At 47.4% G+C, this 22,138-nt stretch overlaps 1 protein-coding gene across 5 annotated transcripts in view; it reads left to right on the top strand.

The window, feature by feature from the left end:
- Positions 1-22,138, top strand: part of LOC129812696 (AT-rich interactive domain-containing protein 1B-like) — a 198,970-nt gene that overhangs the window by 119,418 nt on the left and 57,414 nt on the right. For all 5 annotated transcript variants that reach the window (XM_055864489.1, XM_055864488.1, XM_055864490.1 and 2 more), the window contains 3 exons: positions 1,193-1,454; positions 12,103-12,189; positions 15,411-15,623. In XM_055864489.1, the coding sequence (XP_055720464.1) occupies positions 1,193-1,454; positions 12,103-12,189; positions 15,411-15,623 (562 nt within the window). The remainder of the gene's footprint in view (positions 1-1,192; positions 1,455-12,102; positions 12,190-15,410; positions 15,624-22,138) is intronic.

The raw sequence follows: 22,138 nt of genomic DNA, 5'->3' as shown, positions 1-22,138 counted from the left end.
ACCATACTTGTGAAAGAACCACAGTAGTTTGGTTCATCTTCAGCTGGTACCATTAAAACAATATTTTCACTATGGCCATTTTAGGAGACACGTGAGAGGTGGCTGTAGTAAGTGTAGGTAAAAGGTCGTGGAGGTAGCTGGGGAGAGATCCTGTGGGGCCTGACTGACTGACGGTGGGGGGTGGATAGACAGACAGACATGTAGCTCGCCACAGCGTGTGGCGTGTGGTCCACGTACCGCATCAGCCACCAGGGGTGTCGGTGGTGGACCTCCCTCAGGGCAGCTGCAGCTGGAGAGATGTGGTAATGTGTGTTGAAGAGGCAGACATCACACACACACACATACACACACGCACAAATACAGACACGCACACACACACACACAACACCTGGACCATCTACCTCCCTCCCGCTCTCTCTCCCTTCACCCTCCTCTTTTATCAGACTATAGTTCAGCAGTTTGTCAGCATTAATAGGGGATTCCCTGGAAAAGATTCAGATGGGGGAATACCCTCAGCCAGTCTGTACCCTCCCTCCCTCCTGCTCCTCCCTCTTCTTTCTCTCCCCACAGGGGATGTGTGTAACATGAACTCACCCTGAGTACTGGCCCATCATACACATCACATAGAACAGACTGTCTGACCTACACCATCAAGGCACTACTGCTCTGTTTCACAATGTTTTGCATGTGAAGAGCCAATGTCGTGCTTGTTCAAATACACAGAGTATATCAAACATCAGGAACACCTTCCTAATATTGACTTTCACCCCCGCCATCAGAACAGCCTTGTCGGGGCAGGGGCTCTACAAGAGTTCCACGGGGATGCTGGCCCAACTTGGCACCAAACCGGTGCGCCTGGCACCTACTACCATACCCCGTTCAAAGGCACTTAAATCTTTTGTCTTACCCAGTCACCCTCTGAATGGCACGCATACACACTCCATGTCTCAATTGTCTCAAAAATCCTCCTTTAACCTGTCTCCCCTTCATCTACGCTGATTGAAGTGGATTTAACAGGTGACATCAATAATGGGTCATAGCTTTCACCTGGTCAGTCTGTCATGGAAAGAGCATGTTCTGTACACTCAGTGTATATCATAGACAGGGGTTGGACAAAATACATCACAGCATTGAATAAGATTTGCTCATCATTGTACTCACCTACCCTCTCCTCTGTCTGTCTCTGTTCCAGGACCTGTCTGGCTCCATAGACGACCTCCCTACAGGGACGGACGCTGGTCACAGTTCAGCCGTCAGTGCTACAGGCTCCACCAGTAGCCAGGGGGAGCAGAGTAACCCGTCCCAGTCACCCTTCTCACCCCACGCATCACCTCACCTGTCTGGCCGAGGCAGCGGCCCATCGCCCTCTCCTGTTGGCTCCCCCGTGGGCTCTAACCAATCACGCTCCGGCTCTGGCCCAATCTCCCCAGTTAGCGGCCCAACCACAGCACAAGGTAAGCCTACAGGGTTACTAAGGCAAATCATTTCATAAAAAGAATCCCTGAACATCATACTGGTGATTAACCGTCTGTTCAAATATCCTGTTCAGGTATTATGACACCCTGCAGGAAATTGATCAGAATAATGTTCTTTAGAAGTGGCCATTTCAAGCTGACCCATTTAGCTGATCAATGTAGTTTCCTTGGTCCCCTTTCTTTTGGAAATCATTTGTCATTTATCTTCATTTTGAAAAACATTTTAGATGCACAGATACAGATGGTTGCTGTTGGCCTCTGTGTTCTTCCTTTCAAAACAGGACGCCAAAATAAGACAATAGCAGATGTCTGTGTGAGGATTCTGGGCTGTGTCCCCCTAGAGGAATAGCAGAGCGTTAGTTTAGATAAACAGTGAGGTAATGAATGGGAGTGTGTCGGACAGGGCTTGGACAGGCCAGAGTGACACAAGGCTATGAGATGTGGACGTGACCCTGTCTGCCTGCCCTCCCCGCCCCTCCTCGTCTAACCACAGCCTCCGCTGCTCTTCCTGATTGAGGCCTGACCGGGCACGTCTGCGGCTCTCAGGCCTGTCAATCACGCTGACGAGGCGGGACAAATGCGCGAGCTCCTGAGGCAGGCGGGTTGTTCCGGGCGGACTGAGCTTGTGCAGGAGTGATTGACACTAATGAAAAAGCAGGACAGCCGCTCCCGAGGCGGACGGCAGGAAATGCCGAGAAATCCGGAGTGAGATGGCGAGACGGGAGGTGGATCTCATCGGCGGGACAGGTGTGATTAATACAGCATCAATAAATATTCTCCCATCATGCGAAAACAAGTCCTCATAGAGACAGGATCTCAGTCTGCTAACAGCTGCTAGGGTTTACCTATTGTAGCTCATAATAATGGCCGGAACGGAGCAAATGGAATGGCATCAAACACCTGGAAACCATGGAAACCATATGTCTGATACCACTGATTCCGCTCCAGTCATTACCACAAGCCTGTTCTCCCCAATTAAGGTCCTACCAACCTCCTGTGGTTTATACTCTCACTTCTAATGAGAAATACCAACACCAGACATAATACTGTGTATGCGAGGGAGAAACACTGAGTACTAATGTTGTTGTGATAGGAAGAATTGATGACTTTCTCCTTACTAGCAGGTCCTAGTTGTGTGATTTCTCTTACCTGCAACCTGCCTCCTCTCTAAACATACCAATAAAAGACATCTGCCTCTGTGCAGAATGTGGCTGACTGGCTGTCCCTAGCCCTTGGTTCAAGGGTCACTCTTCCATACCAGTGACCTGGAGGTGCAGAGTAGCATGGTCCAGTCTGTGGAATTGTCACTGGTCAGGTCTGCTCTACTGCACGCCACTGCGCTTTGACCGTGATGTGACCGGGGCTGTGGTTTATCGCCCTCAGACGGCGGCTGTCAGGTCTGCCTCGGTTACCGGGACAATGCACATGTCACACGGTCGAGCGCTCACGGGACACTTGTCACCCCTGACAATGGTCAGAGAGGAGAGCAATTTCACAGTGTCAGCCTTTCATCTGTCTGTCACACACACTATATACACCTTCACACACACTCACTAACACACACACTGACTGACAGTGCACATGCAGCACACACCAAATAAATGCACATGCTCGCACAAACACACTTACACAGGCAATATGCATGCACACAGACGCTACACATTCATTTCGCACAGACACACACACACTATAATCTCAGTGATAGACAGTACAGACAGAGAGAATGGTGTGTACGTCGCCTTAGAGACAATCACGCCTACAGAAGGACATATTGATCTTGGATTCGTAGAAAGCCTCTGGTTCCCCTGGCTTCACACTTTTCATTTCTCCTCCTCTCCTCTCCGGCCCTCTCTCTCTCCCCCTCTCTCTCCCCCTGCAGTTTCTCAGTCTCCATGAAGCAAAATAGAATAGACTGTAAAATTATCTTGGGTTTCCTGGCATTTGGATTCTCCTCGAGCCAGGAGGAGGCACACACAGCAAATTGATTTTCCTGTTGCGCTAGATTTGTGACAGTCATAGCAGAAATCACATTGCTCAGCACCAATGTCTCTAAACCAATTCGGAGCACCCCGCATTTTTCGGCTTCGGGGGACGCAAACGGCATTACTCTCATCTGTATGCCAGGCGGAATGGGACGTTGAGGAAATCCATCAGTCGCTCTGAGCGCACTCAGTACGCTGTGAAGGATGAGGAGAAGGAGAGACTGTGGGGCTTTGCGAGACACCCAGCGTCTCGTCACTGAACAATATCTCTGCACCTCTGTCCACTGCTGGTTATCAAAGCCTCTCTCTCTCACAGTCTCTAGTCAAACATCGCAGTAGGGATGTAACTAGTGATCCCTCATCCCCTCTCTCTATGATTCTGTTCACTTTGATGCTTGTATGTTCTGTTGTTCAGGGGTGGTGACAGACAGTGTGTCCACCCCATTGACAGACAGTCTTAAGGCGACACAGCCTTTCTCCTTGTTGTCTCTCTGATCATCATGGTGACGTAACCCTGTGTGTGTACGGGCCTCAGGGACCAACTGATGAGACTGCCCTTTGACCTCTAAGACTGTACTGTGCAATGCAGGAAATCTAAAACTTGTATTTTAAAAAGGCATTGTAAGAGGTTTACAAAGGCCTCGTAAGTTTGTAATTTTCACTTTGAAATTTAGACTTGATATTCCCTTACGAAAAATGTATCAACCCCTACAAAATGTCCACTATTTTCCTGCTATGGCAAACTAGCTCAAATTAACAAACTACATCTGTAGTAGGAGAGTGACATTCTTTTAGGGATATTTGTGTGTGTGTGATGATGTTTTTGTCACATACACCAGATACAGGGTCAGCCATAGTAGTACGGCGCCCCTGGAGCAAATGCTGGTTAAGTGCCTTGTTCAAGGACACACCGACAGATTATTTTCACCTTGTCGGCTCGGTTATTCAAACCTGCGACCTTTTGAAGTTCCACTTCCACCTTAGTAAGTGTGTGGTTGTATATGAAAGCTGCAGTAGATCCACTCACTGTTGTATTACTACTAATGGACTCAGACGACATCCTCACTCCCTGATGACCCAACACGGCCACTGCTTGAGCTGCCCGCCGTAGAAAATCAAACGCCTGTCTCCCTTTCTCTTATTCTCCTCCAAGGTCCATCAAGGTCCATCTAGCATTGCCACAGCCCCACTTAATCCCTCTCCTCCCCCAGCCCCCCCCAGCACTCCTCCTCTCCGCAGCCCTCCTTCTCCTCCCCCAGCCCTCCTCCTCCCCCAGCCCTCCTCCTCCCCCAGCCCTCCTCTTCCCCCAACCCATCCTCCTCCCCCAGCCCTCCTCTTCCCCCAACCCTCCTCCTCCCCCAGCTCTCCTCCCCCCTAGCCCTCCTCCTCCCCCAGCTCTCCTCCCCCCCTAGCCCTCCTCCTCCCCCAACTCTCCTCCCCCCCTAGCCCTCCTCCTCCCCCAGCTCTCCTCCACCCCCAGCTCTCCTCCTCCCCCAGCTCTCCTCCTCTCCCCAGCACTCCTCCTCTCCCCAGCACTCCTCCTCCCCTAGCCCTTCTCCTCCCCCAGCCTTCCTCCCCCCCCAGCCCTCCTCCTCTCCCCAGCCCTCCTCCTCCCCCAGCCTGCCTCCTCTCCCAGCCCGCCTCCTCCACTGCCTCATTTTCTTCTAAAGACGTGATTGAAGATTTCTGACGAGCGCTTGGAGAGTAAGCTGTTTATCTGTGCCTGCTTGAAGTGCTTCCAGGGCTAGAGGAGCTTCCGAAAGGTCAGGGAGAGTCACTTCCTGAGAGAGAGAGCATCTACGGATGGAGGGTGAGGGAGGAGGAAGAGTACAGACCTGTCAGGTCTGGCGTGGGTACCCCCCCCCCCCCACACACACACACCGCCCCTTTCTCCTCCTCTCAGTCTTCCTCCAGTCCTCCACTAGCCAGCCACATTAGCTTTAATTATAACGCATGTAGGCTTAGGATAGGGGGGTGTATCTATTGTCATTTAGATGTTGCAGCAAACACAGCTGATAGACTGGGTTCTGTGAGGTCTGGAAAGATCAAAAATAAATAATTGAACCAATGGGAGATGCAACTGAGCATCTATGTTGTCTTAATCACTCATAGCAGAGGCGTAGTCCTATTGTGATACAGTACAAGGAAGAAACCAAAAAATGCAGACGCAAAACATTGCTCTAGACATATGCTACGGCTATTAGATGTGAACGTTAGCCCAGGTCCCTTCGTTTTAGTTGGGGTGTGGCGCAGCGTTAGTGAATGTACTTCCAGCGGTAGTTCCAATGGCCAGTCCCTCAGTGGCTGTGTGTGGAGAACTGCCTCTGGCCGTCCCTATGTCCCCTCCTGAGCCAGCACAGCACTGGAGCATACTTCCCACTGAATCCCCCTCTTCCTGCCCTGTGCCTTCTTCTTTCTCCCTCCCTCCTTTCCTCTGTCTCTCCATTTCTCCACACCCCTCTGGACTTAGGGAGCTTGGCCTCCTGATGGCTGGTACAGTACAAAGTGAAACTGCTCTAACTGCCGCCCGCTGGATAGCCTGCCTGTTAAAAGGAGAATCAAAATGCTAGCTTGTTGTATTGGCCTTTAAGAGAAATCCCGTTCTGCGCTAAGTGGAACCTGGAGCAGTGTGCACAATTATTTTCCTGCAGCCGGCAGCATGGTACACTGGCTGGCTGTTTTGGCGCTGTTTCCCCCACCCCCTCTGTCTCGCTTTTACCTTGAGCTGCACTTTTCCTCCTCCTTGCCGTACCCCCCCAGCCCAGCTCAGCGCTAGCTTAGTAATGAGGTCCATGGGAGAGCGTTTTCCCGCCCCAGCAATTTCCCCCGTCTCCTACAGGGAGTGGTAACTCACGTTTGCCGGTAGCCCCAGGTTGGAAAATCATTGACTTATGCTCATTGAGACCTAAACCACAATTATTGCCACCCGCTGTTTACGGCTTACAGACCCCAAAGACACACTAGCATTACCTTGCCTGTGTGCGTGCGTGTGTGTGCGTGCGTGCACATGTGTGTGTTTGTGTGCGTGCGCGTGTGTGTGCGTGCGTGCGTGTGTGCGTGCGTGTGTGTGTGTGTGTGTGTGTGAGCCTGCAGGGTGTATTCTACCAACCTGGGGGGCTGCTGAACAAGCCCTTCTCCCTCATTCTCCTGTCAGTCCAGTAGCACTCAGTGCTATTAATTAACTTACTCAGAACGGCTTCTGTGTGTGTGTGTGTTTGTGTGCACCTCACTTTCATCATCAAATACAGTGCTCAGTGGGTCTGAGCTGACGGTGAATCTGCATGGGATGCGCCACGCACTCAGAGGCTTAATATTGGCAACCCTGAAAAACAGAGAGGAATATGGCCACTAGTACCCATGCGTGTCTTTGAACTCAGTTCAGTGGCATTTGTGTTTGAAACTCTTCAAAAAAAAAGCTTCAAAGAAGAAACCCCTGTCTTCAAAGGGTCTTGCATTGCCCTAAGAATCCTTGCCGAGGAATATTTGAAAGTTTATTGGGTTTTAGTGGTAGCTTTATCTAAAAACGCATGCCCTCCATTGCTTTTGGCCTTTCACTTTCTATCGTGGGAAAAGTTGTTCTTGTTAAACATTTCAAAATGGAAATTACAGTCATTTTAATTTTACTCCTGAACCACTTCAAAGACACTTGGCTCTCATTTGTAGATATCTTACTCTCCTTCCTCTTCACAAGTAGTGGTGGGTTTTCCAACACTACAGCATACTGTACACATATACTCTTAGTTCATCCACAAACTTCGTTAAGCTTTATAAGTTAAACAGTGTGTGTACCTGTGCGTGCGTGTACATGTGCGTGCGTATACGTGTGTGTTCCCGTGGATGCTCCTGACCTGTGAGTACCAGCTAGGTCCTAGGTGAGAGCGATAGTGAGGTGTAAATTGCTCCTGATGCTATTTGAGAGAGAAGGGGAGAAGGAGAGGGATAGCAAGCCAGCCATTGTGCTCCGCCTGATTGACAGAACTTTTAATTGTGTTCTGGAGCACCTGTGGATGCCCCCCCCCCCCCCAACACATTCCCTTTCCTTGTGCCAGTAACAATACAGAATCACTCCTGTTGTGGAAAAAGCCTCCAACAGTCACGTCTTTCAAGCTACCCTCCACATGCTATAGTCACTTTCGGTTAGCACAAGCAGACATGTGAACAAACACCCTAATGTTGCCAGTCATTGGTAATAAAGATGCTGTGTTGGAGAGGCAGAGGGATGGGGGATTAAGGTAAAGCCTGCTGACATTTAAACCTGCTTCTCTCTGCAACGGAGGCAGCGCTGAGGCAGGAGGCTGAGGAGTAAAGCCTCCTGATCGTTGAATTATTAATCAGACTCAGTCTTACACGTGCTGCCAGGCCTTCTGGACTGTCTGTTTGTTTTATTCTCAGATGATTATTCAATGGAGCTCATTAAAAATGAAGGTGGAGGAGAGGAGAAGAGAGGAGAGGAAAGGAGAGGAGAGGAGAGGAGAAAAAAGGAGAGGAAAGGAGAGGAGAAGAGAGGAAAGGAGAGGAAAGGAGAGGAGAAGAAAGGAAAGGAGAGGAGAAAAGGAGAGGAGAGGAAAGGAGAGGAGAAAAGAGGAAAGGAGAGGAGAAGAGGGGAAAGGAGAGGAGAAGAGAGGAAAGGAGAGGAAGTGATTTCTGGTACTGAATTCCATTCGTCTTGCCCTTTTCTCCTTTCTATCCTTTTCCTCACATCTTTTGTACTCTCCCCTACTGTATTATCCCCTCCTTCTCCCTCTTTCCTCTCACCTCTTGTCATTTTCCTCCCCTCCATAGGTCTCTCTCTCTCTCTCTCTCTCTCTCTCTATCTCTCTCTCTGTATCTACATAGGGATGTGGAGAGTGCAGTGGAGGATAGAGGGTGCTACTCACTATGCATGCCCTCACCCCCACTGCCATCCCACAGATACACACACCACCCTCCCAACCGCTCAAACATGATGTGACAATTGTAGCCCATTGTAGCCCCCTCACCGACTGCAGCAGGCCTGCCTGGCTGGGAGAGGAGATGGGCACGAGGGGAAAGGTGACCTTGCAGAGGGGGTGTTGTCACGGGTCACTGGGACTGTAAACGTCTCTAACGTGCCCCCGGTGCGACAACCAAAAATGCCTCCTCCGAAAACATGTGCTGATTGTGGTTAGCCACACAAGGGCTGAGCCTGTCCACCCTGCTTTTCCCCATATTCCCCAAGGGCTGAGCCTGTCCACCCTGCTTTTCCCCATATTCCCCAAGGGCTGAGCCTGTCCACCCTGCTTTTCCCCATATTCCCCAAGGGCTGAGCCTGTCCACCCTGCTTTTCCCCATATTCCCCAAGGGCTGAGCCTGTCCACCCTGCTTTTCCCCATATTCCCCAAGGGCTGAGCCTGTCCACCCTGCTTTTCCCCATATTCCCCAAGGGCTGAGCCTGTCCACCCTGCTTTTCCCCATATTCCCCAAGGGCTGAGCCTGTCCACCCTGCTTTTCCCCATATTCCCCAAGGGCTGAAACTGTCCACCCTGCTTTTCCCCATATTCCCCAAGGGCTGAGCCTGTCCACCCTGCTTTTCCCCATATTCCCCAAGGGCTGAGCCTGTCCACCCTGCTTTTCCCCATATTCCCCAAGGGCTGAGCCTGTCCACCCTGCTTTTCCCCATATTCCCCAAGGGCTGAGCCTGTCCACCCTGCTTTTCCCCATATTCCCCAAGGGCTGAGCCTGTCCACCCTGCTTTTCCCCATATTCCCCAAGGGCTGAGCCTGTCCACCCTGCTTTTCCCCATATTCCCCAAGGGCTGAGCCTGTCCACCCTGCTTTTCCCCATATTCCCCAAGGGCTGAGCCTGTCCACCCTGCTTTTCCCCATATTCCCCAAGGGCTGAGCCTGTCCACCCTGCTTTTCCCCATATTCCCCAAGGGCTGAGCCTGTCCACCCTGCTTTTCCCCATATTCCCCAAGGGCTGAGCCTGTCCACCCTGCTTTTCCCCATATTCCCCAAGGGCTGAGCCTGTCCACCCTGCTTTTCCCCATATTCCCCAAGCCCTCTGAGGACCGGGGACATGACTCTTCATGCCCCTCCTCTTAGTTTACCCCACGTCTTCCTCTGGCTGGCTGGTGTGTGTTCTGAGGCTCCCATCTGCTGGTGTGGTGGAGGCTGAGGAGAGTGATGTCCTTTTGTTATTGTAGTGTTAGTGCTGCATTGAGGCTTCTCCTCCCCGGAACAGGGTGACACACTCGCTAATCGAATATTCTCTCTTCCAAGAGTTGCTGCTGGAGCAACTTGTGTGTGTGTGTGTGTGTGTGTGTGTGTGTGTGTGTGTGGGGGGGGGGGTTCTGTATCTCTGTGTATGTAAGTGTTAATGTGTGTATGTGTGGGCAGGCGGGTGGATGGAAATGTTGTTTATGCAAAGTAATTACGTTGACTTAATTGGGTTTGTTTACGTGGAGTGTGTGCCACCTCCAGTCATGTATTTACCGCTGTACACAGTGACCATCTCATCTGTGCTCTATGTATCTCTCTCTTCACACATACAGCACAGAGAACAGTACGGTCTCTACATAGGGCGTCATGTACACTGAACAAAAATAGAAACATATTTTTATATTAAAATATACAAATGTAGATGTAAAGTGTTGGTGCCATTTTTCAAGGTCACAGAAATGTTCCATACTCACAAAAAGCTTATTTCTCAAAAATGTTGTTTACATCGGTTGTTGGTGAACATTTCTTCTTTGCCAAGATAATCCATCCACCTGAGAGGTGTGGCATATCAAGAAGCTGATTAAACAGCGTGATCATTACATAGGTGCACCTTGTGCTGTGGACAATAAAAGGCCACTCTAAAATGTGCAGTTTTGTCACACAACACAATGCAACAGAAGTTGAGGGAACGTGTAATTGGCATGCTGACTGCAGGAATGTCCACCAGAGCGGTTGCCAGAGAATGAAATGTTAATTTCTCTGCCATAAGCCACCTCCAACATGAGAATTTGGCAGTACATCTAACTGGCCTCACAACCGCAGACCACGTGTATGGCGTTGTGTGGGTGAGTGCCCCGTGGTGGCTGTGGGGTTATGGTATGGGCAGGCATAAGCTACGGACAATGGACACAATTGCATTTTATCGATGGCAATTAGAATGCACAGAGATACCGTGAAGAGATTCTGAGGCCCATTGTCGTGCCCTTCATCTCCATGTCTCAAGGATCTGTACACAATTCCTGCAATCCTGAATATGTCCTAATTCTTCCATGGCCTGTATACTCACCAGACATGTCACCCATTGAGCTGGTTTGGGATGCTGTGGATCGACGTGTACGACATCGTGTTCCAGTTCCCGCCAATATCCAGCAACTTCGCACAGCCAATGAAGAGTGGGACAACATTCCACAGGCCACAATCAACAGCCTGATCAACTCTATGTGAAGGAGATGTGTCGAGCTGCATGAGGCAAATGGTGGTCACACCAGATACTGACTGGTTTTCTGATCCACGCCCCTACCTTTAAATAAATTGTATTTCCAGTCATATGAAATCCATAGATTAGGGCCTTATGAATGTCTTTCAATTGACTGATTTCCTTATTTGAACTGTAACTCAGTAAAATCTTTGAAATTGTTGCATGTTGCGTTTATATTTTTGTTCAGTGTAAATATACTGTAATTTGCTATTCATTTTCTGGTTCTGTTTAAAGGAGAGCATTAGCCACACATTCCCCGTATTTTGGAACAAAATGTTGTTGTCGTGAATGATTTCCTTTTTTCTCCATTGGTTCGAGCCTTTAGTAGCAGAGGGAGGTGAGGGAGGTGTACCTGTTTACCTTCCTCTGGGTTAAATCAATCCACAAACGTCCATCTTCCGTTCCCCTAATCAGCCCCACTGGTCTGTAATGGATTTCTAAATCACAAGAGGACCATCAGGGATCAATACACCTCAATGGCTTTGTTTATATGAGGATTACCCTAATTACATTGCTTCCATAAGAGATCCACACAGTGATGACTGGTTCTATGTTGCACTGTACTAAGAGACATTTTCATAGGCACATATGCTCATTTGCTATGTTATGTGGGCCTGTCTATGATCTTTTTGAGCCACACGGTGGTCCCGTGTGGCTCAGTTGGTAGAGCATGGCGCTTGCAACGCCAGGGTTGTGGGTTCATTCCCCACGGGGGGACCAGGATGAATATGTATGAACTTTCCAATTTGTAAGTCGCTCTGGATAAGAGCGTCTGCTAAATGACTTAAATGTAATGTTAAATGTTTTTATAAATCCGGGACAAAGCCTTTTTAATTGAATAACCTCGGAGGAGGATGAAATGTGGATAGAGGAGAATAGAATTAGACAGAGACTGAATCCTTTACCTGTGTGTCCCTCTATAATAGAACATGTCATTTCAGGGCAAAATGTATGTTTTGAGAATAATTATCTGTTTTTGACTCATCTCACCTTGGGCTTTGTGAAAGGATGATGAATCCATTTCAGCCAAAACGTGTCTTTGTTATTAGATGAAAATGAAGGTAACTGTCACAGATGATACAGTACAGCAGCTCGGCCTGTGCTTTCCGTCAGTTTACTGAGTGGTGTTACCCTAAAACATGTCCCCTCTCTTTTTGTGCTGATAATATGTGTCTCACTGAATTCTGTCCCCCTGTGTTTCTTTACAGGGTCCCAGATGGCCCCCCAGATCCCCGTCAACATGTCGGATGTCCCTCACTCCCCCTTGACGCAGTCCCCCATGCCTCAGGAGAGGGGTAAGTCTGACCACAAAGTGTGTGCGTGTGTGTACATGCATATGTGTGTGTTTGTGTGTGTGTGCTTGCTTGCATGTTTGTGTGTTCTAGTGTATTGTGTGTGCGGTAATTGCAGATTAGCCCTAGGTTAGTGCCCACCTGTGTGTTGAGCAGAGTTGTGGATCTGGGCTGAGTGGAGCAGTAGCGGAGGGGTCTGAGGACGGAGAGTTAAGCCTCTTACAGCCCTGGCTATGATAGTGAGAAGGCATTAGCCTCCCTCTCAGTGACACTGGCATTGTTCCCCAACACTCTATGGGAACTGGCAGACAAAGGCAGGACGTGACATCATGGCCAGAGGTACAGGGTGTTCTATAGCTGGGCTGTTAGCAAGTACAGGGGTTGGGATTGTGTACTGGAGGTGTACACAGACACACATACACACACACACACACACCTTAGAGGGGGTCAAACGTAACGATGTTCCCGCAATGCATGTTCTGATCCAGTGAATGATGTATAATAGACCGATGGCTCAGTGGGTACAGAACAAACACCTCACCAGCGGGTTCCCAGGGAGGGGCTGGTGGAGAGGTGATGTATTACTGGATGAGAGGTCAGCTCAGGTCATGGGAACCATTCTTTGTTAAACCTTAACTGTTACTGTCTGGAAATCACTAAACCCTATGTTCTGGGAGTTAGGGAGTTTTTGAAGTGGATTCACTTCTGACTTCCTGAGTTGATTCTCATATGCAACGCTAGTTACTGCCATGATAACAGAGGCTGACTACATACTGTGAATTACATACAATGAATGGTCCCTGATTGAGGCTTCCTCTTAACATTCTACAACGGCCAATAATCTATTGAGTTCAGGGGAAAAGTTAATCTCTTGAATGAAGCAAATTACACTCAATAATAGTGATTACAACTATAGAAGTAACCCTGTGTAAAACAACATTGTCCCTGTTGGTTTGTGTAAAGGAGGTAGGATGACTATAGCATTAACATGGAGTATTATGCTCCTCTACAGCTCACCAAGGACCAGTTAACATCTGACAGAGAGAGAGAGAGAGAGAGAGAGAGAGAGAGAGAGAGAGAGAGAGAGAGAGAGAGAGAGAGAGAGAGACACAGACAGACAGAGAGAGAGACAGAGAGAGAGACAGAGAGAGAGACAGAGAGAGAGACACAGAGAGAGACACAGAGAGAGACACAGAGAGAGACACAGAGAGAGACACAGAGAGAGACACAGAGAGAGACACAGAGAGAGACACAGAGAGAGACACAGAGAGAGACAGAGAGAGAGAGGAGCAATGCAAAGCTGTTACATAAAACATAAAATAAACATAAATGTAATGCTCGGCTCTGGCTTCATGTGACCCTGGAAGCACAGTGGTTAACATACTGTAATGCTTTTTTAGAATATATGAGTAAATCCCATGGTGCAAGTGGCTGCTTCTAAGAGCTGCTCTCATTTCCATGAATACTGTTGAATGTACTTTCTCACTCTCTCTCTCCCTCTCTCCCTCACTCCCTCTCTCCCTCTCTCCCTCTCTCCCGTTGCTGCCAGTTGTTGTTGTCCAGCTAAGCTCAACTCTCTTTGCCAGCCTGCCTGCCTGCCTGCCTGCCTGGCTGCCTGCCTGCCTGGCTGGGGAGGGAGGGAGGGGGAGAAAAATCCTTGAATGCGTTATTTGCTTTTAGCAACTGTCTGCACAAGGTTCCTCTCTCCATCCCTTTTCCAAACAATTTACACAGTGTTTTTCAGAATCCATTACGATAATGGAAGCAAAACATTAGAATAATGTCCCCCTTAAACCCATGCTCGTCTAAGCACTTTCAGGCCTCCCCTCTTGCTCTCTCTTCCTCCCTCCCTCTCTCTCACAGCCTCATCACATGCTCTCTCTTCCTCCCTCCCTCTCTCTCACAGCCTCATCACATGCTCTCTCGCTCTCTCAGCAGAATAGGCCGATATGGAGGAAGACAAATACTCTTGCCATCTACGGCCTGCTTTTAACAACCCTACTCAGTAAAGAGCTGGACTGTATAGCCTCTCAGTGTACTGTGTGTGTGTGTGTGTGTGTGTGTGTGTGTGTGTGTGTGTGTGTGTGTGTGTGTGTGTGTGTGTGTGTGTGTGTGTGTGTGTGTGTGTGTGTGTGTGTGTGTGTGTGTGTGTGTGTGTGTGTGTGTGTGTGTGTGTGTGTGTGTGTGTGTCTGTGTGTGTGTGTGTGTGTGAGCCAAGCCGAGCCCAGCGCAGCCGATCCATTTAAAGCTGATCCAGGATATTAGAGAAGGCCTCTATCTCTTCTGATTGGCTGCAGCGCCCGCGACCTTTACCATTCGAGGCAGATTGGAGACCTTTTCTGTGGCTTCGCTCTCAGGTTTAGACTGTAATGAAATGGCTTTCAGTGATAATAGTGAATCCCTGTGAGGATCACTTCAAATGTCAATTTGAATGGTGGAGGGAAGCTGAGCTGAGAGCCTTTTCCATGAATTGAGAACTCACGGTTCCTGGAACAGCTTAGAATTACACAGCAGTCATGGTTAAATCGCTGTCTTATTCCCCAAGTGCAATTTCTGCACACGTACACACACACACACACACCGTTTCTTCAGCCGACAAGGTGAAACATCTTTTGATGTGCCCTTGAGCAAGGCACTTAACCTAATTGCTCTAGGGTCGCCGTTGACCCCATTCTCTGAGTGGGAGTATACAAAAAACACATTTCCATTTCACATATGCTTACAGTATAATACACTCGTGTACATGTGTGAAACAGGACCAATATAAGCACGCACCAAATTATTGTGATTATTATAATGACACAAACACACACACACACACACACACACACACACAAAAGCAGAAAGCTCAGTCGATTTTATGCGTGTGTGTGTGTGTATCGGTTGTTCCCCTGGCCTCCATGTCACCCAGTCCTATTAATGTACAGTGTATCAGTATATACGGCCTTACACACAATGCACTGCCAGCTTGCCCTACTAACAATCTGATGACTATCTTCGAGTAACAAGACCTAAAGACATTATAGAGGATTATAGTATTTTCAGAGGGAGGTTAGGAGAGAACAGATGCGTCAAGTCACCTGTTTCGCCCTGCATAAAGAGTGGATCTTTAACTCTTTGAAGAAAGGAGGTTTGTTTGTGTGTGTGTCTTTATGTGTGTCTACATAGGCTGCAATACTCTTAAGCACAGTCCGTTGTCAGTGCTGTCTCTCTGTGTGTTCCAGGCTTTATGTCCAACATGCAGAGAAACCAGTCTGGCTCCCAGTTTGCACCACCACTACCTCAGTCGGGGCCTTCCATGTCCCCTCACCCCTCTCCTGGTCCTGGTCCTGGAGGACAAATGTACCCAGGGATGGGGCCCAGGCCCTACCTCCAGGGTGGCTCCAGTGGCCCCTACGGACCCCAGGGATCCCAGGCAAACCAGTATGGACCCCAAGGTAGGAGTACTATAGCTGTTGTGTCATTATACTTATCTACCTTTACACTATGTAGTGGATTCGGTTATTTCAGTCACACCTGTTCGTGACAGGTGTATAAAATCGAGCACACAGCCATGCAACCTCCATAGACAAACACTGGCAGTAAAATGGCCTTACTGAAGAGCTCAGTGACTTTTAACATGGCACCGTCGTAGGATGCCACCTTTACAACAAGTCATTTCATCAAATGTCTGCCCTGCTAGAGCTGCACGGGTCAACTAAGTGCTGTAATTGTGAAGTGGAAAAGTCTAGGAGCAACAACGGCTCAGCCGCAAAGTTGTAGGCCACACAAGCTCACAGAACTGGACTGCCGAGTGCTGAGGCGCGAAGCGTGTAACATTGTCTGTCCTCGGTTGCAACACGCACTAACGAGTTCCAAACTGCCTCTGGAAGCAACGTCAGCACAAGAACTGTTTGTCGGGAGCTTCATGAAGTGGGTTTCCATGGCCGAGCAGCCTAAGATCACCATGCTCAATGCCAAGCGTCAGCTGAAGTGGTGTAGCGCTCATCGCCATTGGACTGAATCCTGCTTCACCATTTGGCAACCCGACGGCCGCATCTGTGTTTGGCAGATGCCAGAAGAACGCTACATGCATAGTGCCAACTGTAACGTTTGGTGGAGGAGGTATAATGGTCTGGTGCTCTTTTTCATGGTATAGGCGAGGCTCTTTAGTTCTAGTGAAGGGAAATCTTAACGCTACATTTGTGGCAACAGTTTGGGAAAGGCCCTTTCCTGTTTCAGTATGACAATACCCCCGTGAACAAAGCGAGGCCCATACAGAAATGGTTTGTCAAGATCGGTGTGGCCTGCACAGAGCACTGACCTCAACCCGTCGAACACCTTTGGGATGAATTGGAACGCTGACTGCGAGCCAGGCCTAATCGCCCAACTTCACTAATGCTCTTGTGGCTGAATGGAAGCAAGTCCCCGCAGCAAAGTTACAACATCTAGTGGAAAGCCTTCCCAGAAGAGTGAAGGCTGTTTGAGCAGGGGGGGGGGGCAACTCCATATTAATTGCTATGATTTTGGAATGAGATGTTCGACGAGCAGGTGTCCACATACTTTTGGTATTGTAGTGTATATAACAGGACAGTTAGTAACTCTGGTATACAGTAAGAGTATGAACAGGTCATGGCTCATGAGTAAGAATCCCTCTAAATGGATCCACTTACTGAGGAATGGCATTAGTATTTCCATATTCAACCCCCACTACTTGGCAGCCACTTAAGACATTTTATTCTCTTGTATTCAAGAGAAAATGTTGTGGATCTTGACATATATGTCACCTCTCTACACAGTGTTTTAAGGAAACAGTAGCATTGACCTGGTTCTTCCTCTCTTTCTCTTTCTCCCCCCCCCCCCACTATGGGATTAAGCCATTTGTCAGAATATTCATGAAGCACTTGAACTCTAGACGCTACCCATGCCTATATCATTATTGGATTAAAGACAGATTGACGTGGCAGACCCGGCTGATAAAACATGTTTTCTGACCTCAGTGATGTTGTTCAATCCCATTACTGGGGTCAGTATTTTTAAGTTGCCCACAGAAATGGGTTGGAGTGTTTTAACTGCCCACCAACGTCATTAAAGCCAATGAGGGGGTCAGTTTGATGTTATCATATTTTGACCTGTGGTAGACTTGTGGGAAACAGTAGAGAGGATACTTCTAGTCTGAGAGGGCATTTCAATCAGACCCACATTGCAGTATTCGTACCATAGTCTTTCCCCCTTGGTCAAATAAAATCACAGAATGGTTTGAAAAAGGAGTCATAAACTGTGTTGGAATACTCATACTAACCCCACTAACCGTACTATTTGTGACATAAATTGAGTATATAGTGTGCTTATTGGTCATAGTATGGATATACTGTAGTTAGTATGCCAAATGTTCCCGGATGTTGTACTACATTCGCTAAAATACGAAGTATACAAGCAGTGGACACTATTTCCGTGCTTTTAGGCTACATAATACAATTCTTCCAAAAATGTGCGTTGCTTCACATCATTTTCAGATTTAAAGAAAATGGCGGAAAGTATGCTGCTGAAGTCCGACGAGAGCGGATACAAATTCATTGCTTTAACTAATTATGGAAAAATGCTAAGAAAATGTTGAGTAATGTATTAAAGTAATGACTTTTCAAAGAAGTTACGTTACACGTTATGTTGGCTAACAATTTGTAAAATAGGCTATCCTTTGGAACCGCATTGCATATCATTACAGCAGTATGTGCCGGTATGTTAGCTAGCTAGCTAACGTTAGTTGGCTGCTAATACATTGAACTTGCCAGTATATTAACTATATGCTATCTAACTAACTAGCCAACATTTATTGTCTTGATTATTCACATCATTCTTAGCTTAGCTAAGCGGTATAGTCGTTGTGTGTTCTCAATGGACATTGTTAATTCGGGTGTGTTTGTAAATTTGTTCTGGCTACTCTCATTTGAGTGTGCCAGAGCACAGAATAACTGATGAATTTACGAACACTCACAACGCCCATTGAATATGGCCGGTGTCAGTAAACGTTGGCAAAAAAGCAGAATTAAATTGTTGCCAGCAGCACAGTTACAGTCACCGACACTCTGGATAACATGAAAACAGCCTAACCAGCTCTGCTAGTGCGAGTAAAGTGGTCAGAGTGAGGTGTTCTCTCATTTGTGTCTGGTAGTAGCTAGCAAGCTAACCAACGTTAGCCAATTAGCTTGGGTGCTTGACTGCCGTTCTGAGGCCAGAACGCTCGGATCAACCCTACTCCTCGGGCCAGAGCGCCCAGTGAGCACTTTGAAAGCCCCGAATTTACGAACAAACAATCTGACAACGCTCTGAATTTACCAACGGCCTCAGATTGAATTTATGAACACACCCAAAGTTATAATATGTCTAGCTAGTAATTTGTTATGATAACAAGCTAGCAAGGGGTTGGATAGCAACAGCATCAACTTCCAGTAGACAGACCTGGAAGTTGACTAAAATGAACTAATAGTATATAGTATGTAGTACATTCAGTACCAGTCAAAAGTTTGGACACACCTACTCATTTCAGGGTTTTTCTTTATTTTTACTATTTTCTGCATTGTAGAATAATAGTGAAGATACAAAACTATAAAATTTTACACATGGAATCATTTAGTAACCAAAAAAGTGTTAGCCACCCTTTGCCTTCATAACAGCTTTGCACACTCTTGGCATTCTCTCAACCAGCCTCATACGGTCGACACCTGGAATGCATTTCAATTAACAGGTGTGCCTTGTTAAAATTTGTGGAATTTCTTTCCTTCTTAATGCGTTTGAGCCAATCAGTTGTGTTGTAACAAGGTAGGGGTGGTATACAGAAGATAACCCTATTTGGTAAAAGACCAATTCCATATTATGGCAAGAACAGCTCAAATAAGCAAAGAGAAACAACAGTACATCATTACTTTAAGACATGAAGGTCAGTCAATCCGGAAATTTCAAGAAGTTTAAAAGTTTCTTCAAGTGCATTTGCAGAAACCATCAAGCACTATGACGAAACTGGCTCTCATGAAGACCACCACAGGAAAGGAAGACCCAGAGTTACATCTGCTGCAGAGGATAAGTGCATTAGAGTTAACTGCACCTCAGATTGCAGCCCAAATAAATGCTTCACAGAGTTCAAGTAACAGACACAACTGTTCAGAGGAATCAGGCATTCATGGTCGAATTGCTGCAAAGAAAACACTAGTAAAGGACATCAATAATAAGAAGAGACTTGCTTTGGTCAAGAAACTCGAGCAAAGGACATTAGACCGGTGGAAATCCAAATTTTTGATTTTTGGTTCCAACCGCCATGTCTTTGTGAGACACGGTGTGGGTGAACAGGTGATCTCCACATGTGTGGTTCCCACCGTGAAGCATGGAGGAGATGATTTGATGGTGTGGGGGTGCTTTGCTGGTGACACTGTCAGTGATTTATTTAGAATTCAAGGCACACTTAACCAGCATGGCTACTAAAGCATTCTGCAGCGATACGCCATCCTATCTGATTTGCGCTTAGTGGGACTATCATTTGTTTTTCAACAGGACAATGACCCAACACACCTCCAGGCTGTGTAAGGGCTATTTGACCTATAATGAGAGTGATGGAGTTTTGCATTAGATGACTTGGCCTTCCCAATCACTCGCCCTCAACCCAATTGAGATGGTTTGGGATGAGTTGGACCGCAGAGTGAAGGAAAAGCAGCCAACAAGTGCTCAATATATGTGGGAACTCCTTCAAGACTGTTGGAAAAGCATTCCAGGTGAATCTGGCTGAGAGAATGACAAGAGTGTGCAAAGCTGTAATCAAGGCAAAGGGTGGCTACTTTGAAGAACCTAAAATCTAAAATATATTTTGATTTGTTTAACACTTTTTGGTAACTACATGATTCCATATATGTTATTTCATAGTTTTGATGTCTTCACTATTATTCTACAATGTATTAAAAAAATTAAGAAAAACCCTTGAATGAGTAGGTGTGTCCAAACTGTTGACTGGTACTGTACTCATTAAGTATGTAGTATACATTATGTTAGTATGGGTATTCAAACACAGCTATGGTCTGTGGTCACTCAATTTGACCAAACACTGTGTATTAGAAGTTATAGTGTGAATTAAGTGTATTTTAAACCAGTAACCTGTCAGATATGCTGGCTATCGTTTCCCCGGTCAAAAACTCTTCCAAAACACACCAGTCCATTTCAGCACTTGGTGGGAAAAGTTCTTAGAATACCTCTTTGCAATGAAACTGGCTTTTAGAGTTGAGTGTTCTCTATGCGGCTTTAGAAAGCAGCAGTCACTCCAATATCTTTGCATCTGCTTTTGTGTTTCGTTCCACTGGATGGGCACCAAAGGAAATGTTGGGGTATTAGTAATGTGTGCTCTAACGTGTCACTGTGATGAAGGCACCGTCCATGTGTGTGTTTTTATAATGTCGCTGAGACCCTGACATTAGTTCATGTTGATTAATAGCTCTAATGCATGTGGTATTTGGCCTCTCTCCTCCCACTCTTATGTGCTAATGTGACTTAGCTGGGATGACAGCCAATGGCTGAGGCAGAACAAAACTGAAATATAAAAAGTCTGGAGTCGGATGAGCGTGAAACGCTGCACAGCTGACAGGAGGGATGTTCTTGCCAGTGACAAGCCAACCCCTCCACCCCCATACACTCTAAAGACAGAGTACACACACATACACACACTCTTCTCTCTCTTTCATTTTCTCTCTCTCTCAACACACAAGCACACATACTGAGGAACATGTGTGTTGGAGTGGGTCCATGGATCCCCCAGGCGGTTGCAGTGTCCTGGTGGTGGGGGTGCGGGGTGGGCTCTGGGCCCTGGTTATGAAAGGGTTTGTTCAGGCTGGTCTGTTCAGGCTGGTCTGTTCAGGCTGGTCTGTGTTGGCTGGGGCTTGGGCTGAGGTGAACAGGCCAGGCAGCTGCTGCTCATTGTTCTTAATGACGGCTCCATCTGCTTCCCGTCTCTCCCATGCCACAAAATTACTAACCCATTAAACCAACATGGAAAAGCACTCCAAGTTCCTGATCCCTGCACTCTGTTTTTCTTGGCCAGTCTTGGCACTGCTAGAAGATCCAAGCCTCAGGCTGTGAACAACTGAACACACATCAGTGTGTGTGTATCACCAATACACGCTCTCTTTCTACACTCTAGCTCTCTCTCTCTCTCTCTCTCTCTTTCTACACTCTAGCTCTCTCTCTCTCTCTCTCTTTCTACACTCTAGCTCTCTCTCTCTCTCTCTCTCTTTCTACACTCTAGCTCTCTCTCTCTCTCTCTCTCTTTCTACACTCTAGCTCTCTCTCTCTCTCTCTCTCTTTCTACACTCTAGCTCTCTCTCTCTCTCTCTCTCTCTCTCTCTCTCTCTCTCTCTCTCTCTCTCTCTCTCTCTCTCTCTCTCTCTCTCTCTCTCTCTCTCTCTCTCTCTCTCTCTCTCTCTCTCTCTCTCTCTCGCTCTCGCTCTCTCGTCGCTGACACACACTGACACGCTGAGCTTGTACTCTGGCTAAGAACATGAAAACTGTCTCATGTTGCATTGTGTAACTTAAATGCGACAGCATTTGTCTTTTATCAAGGGAAAGGATACTACAACCTTCAGGTCAGCACAAGATAATCCACCTCCCTCCTCTCTACTAACGCAATGAGGTACTGCATCTGGGTTGACCACTTACAATGTCTAACTACAAGATAATCCACCTCCCTCCTCTCTACTAACGCAATGAGGTACTGCATCTGGGTTGACCACTTACAATGTCTAACTACAAGATAATCCACCTCCCTCCTCTCTACTAACGCAATGAGGTACTGCATCTGGGTTGACCACTTACAATGTCTAACTACAAAATATGTTGACCGCCCTTTGAACCCCCTTTCAAACACAAGAGGCCCAAGTTCTTCAGCATGATCTTGTACAGTTTGTTGATACCAGGCTCTGTTAAAGTGCCTCCAGTTGTT

The sequence above is a fragment of the Salvelinus fontinalis genome, chromosome 16 (assembly GCF_029448725.1).
Source record: "Salvelinus fontinalis isolate EN_2023a chromosome 16, ASM2944872v1, whole genome shotgun sequence".
Taxonomy (NCBI): domain Eukaryota; kingdom Metazoa; phylum Chordata; class Actinopteri; order Salmoniformes; family Salmonidae; genus Salvelinus; species Salvelinus fontinalis.
This window is presented reverse-complemented; position numbering and strand designations above follow the sequence as displayed.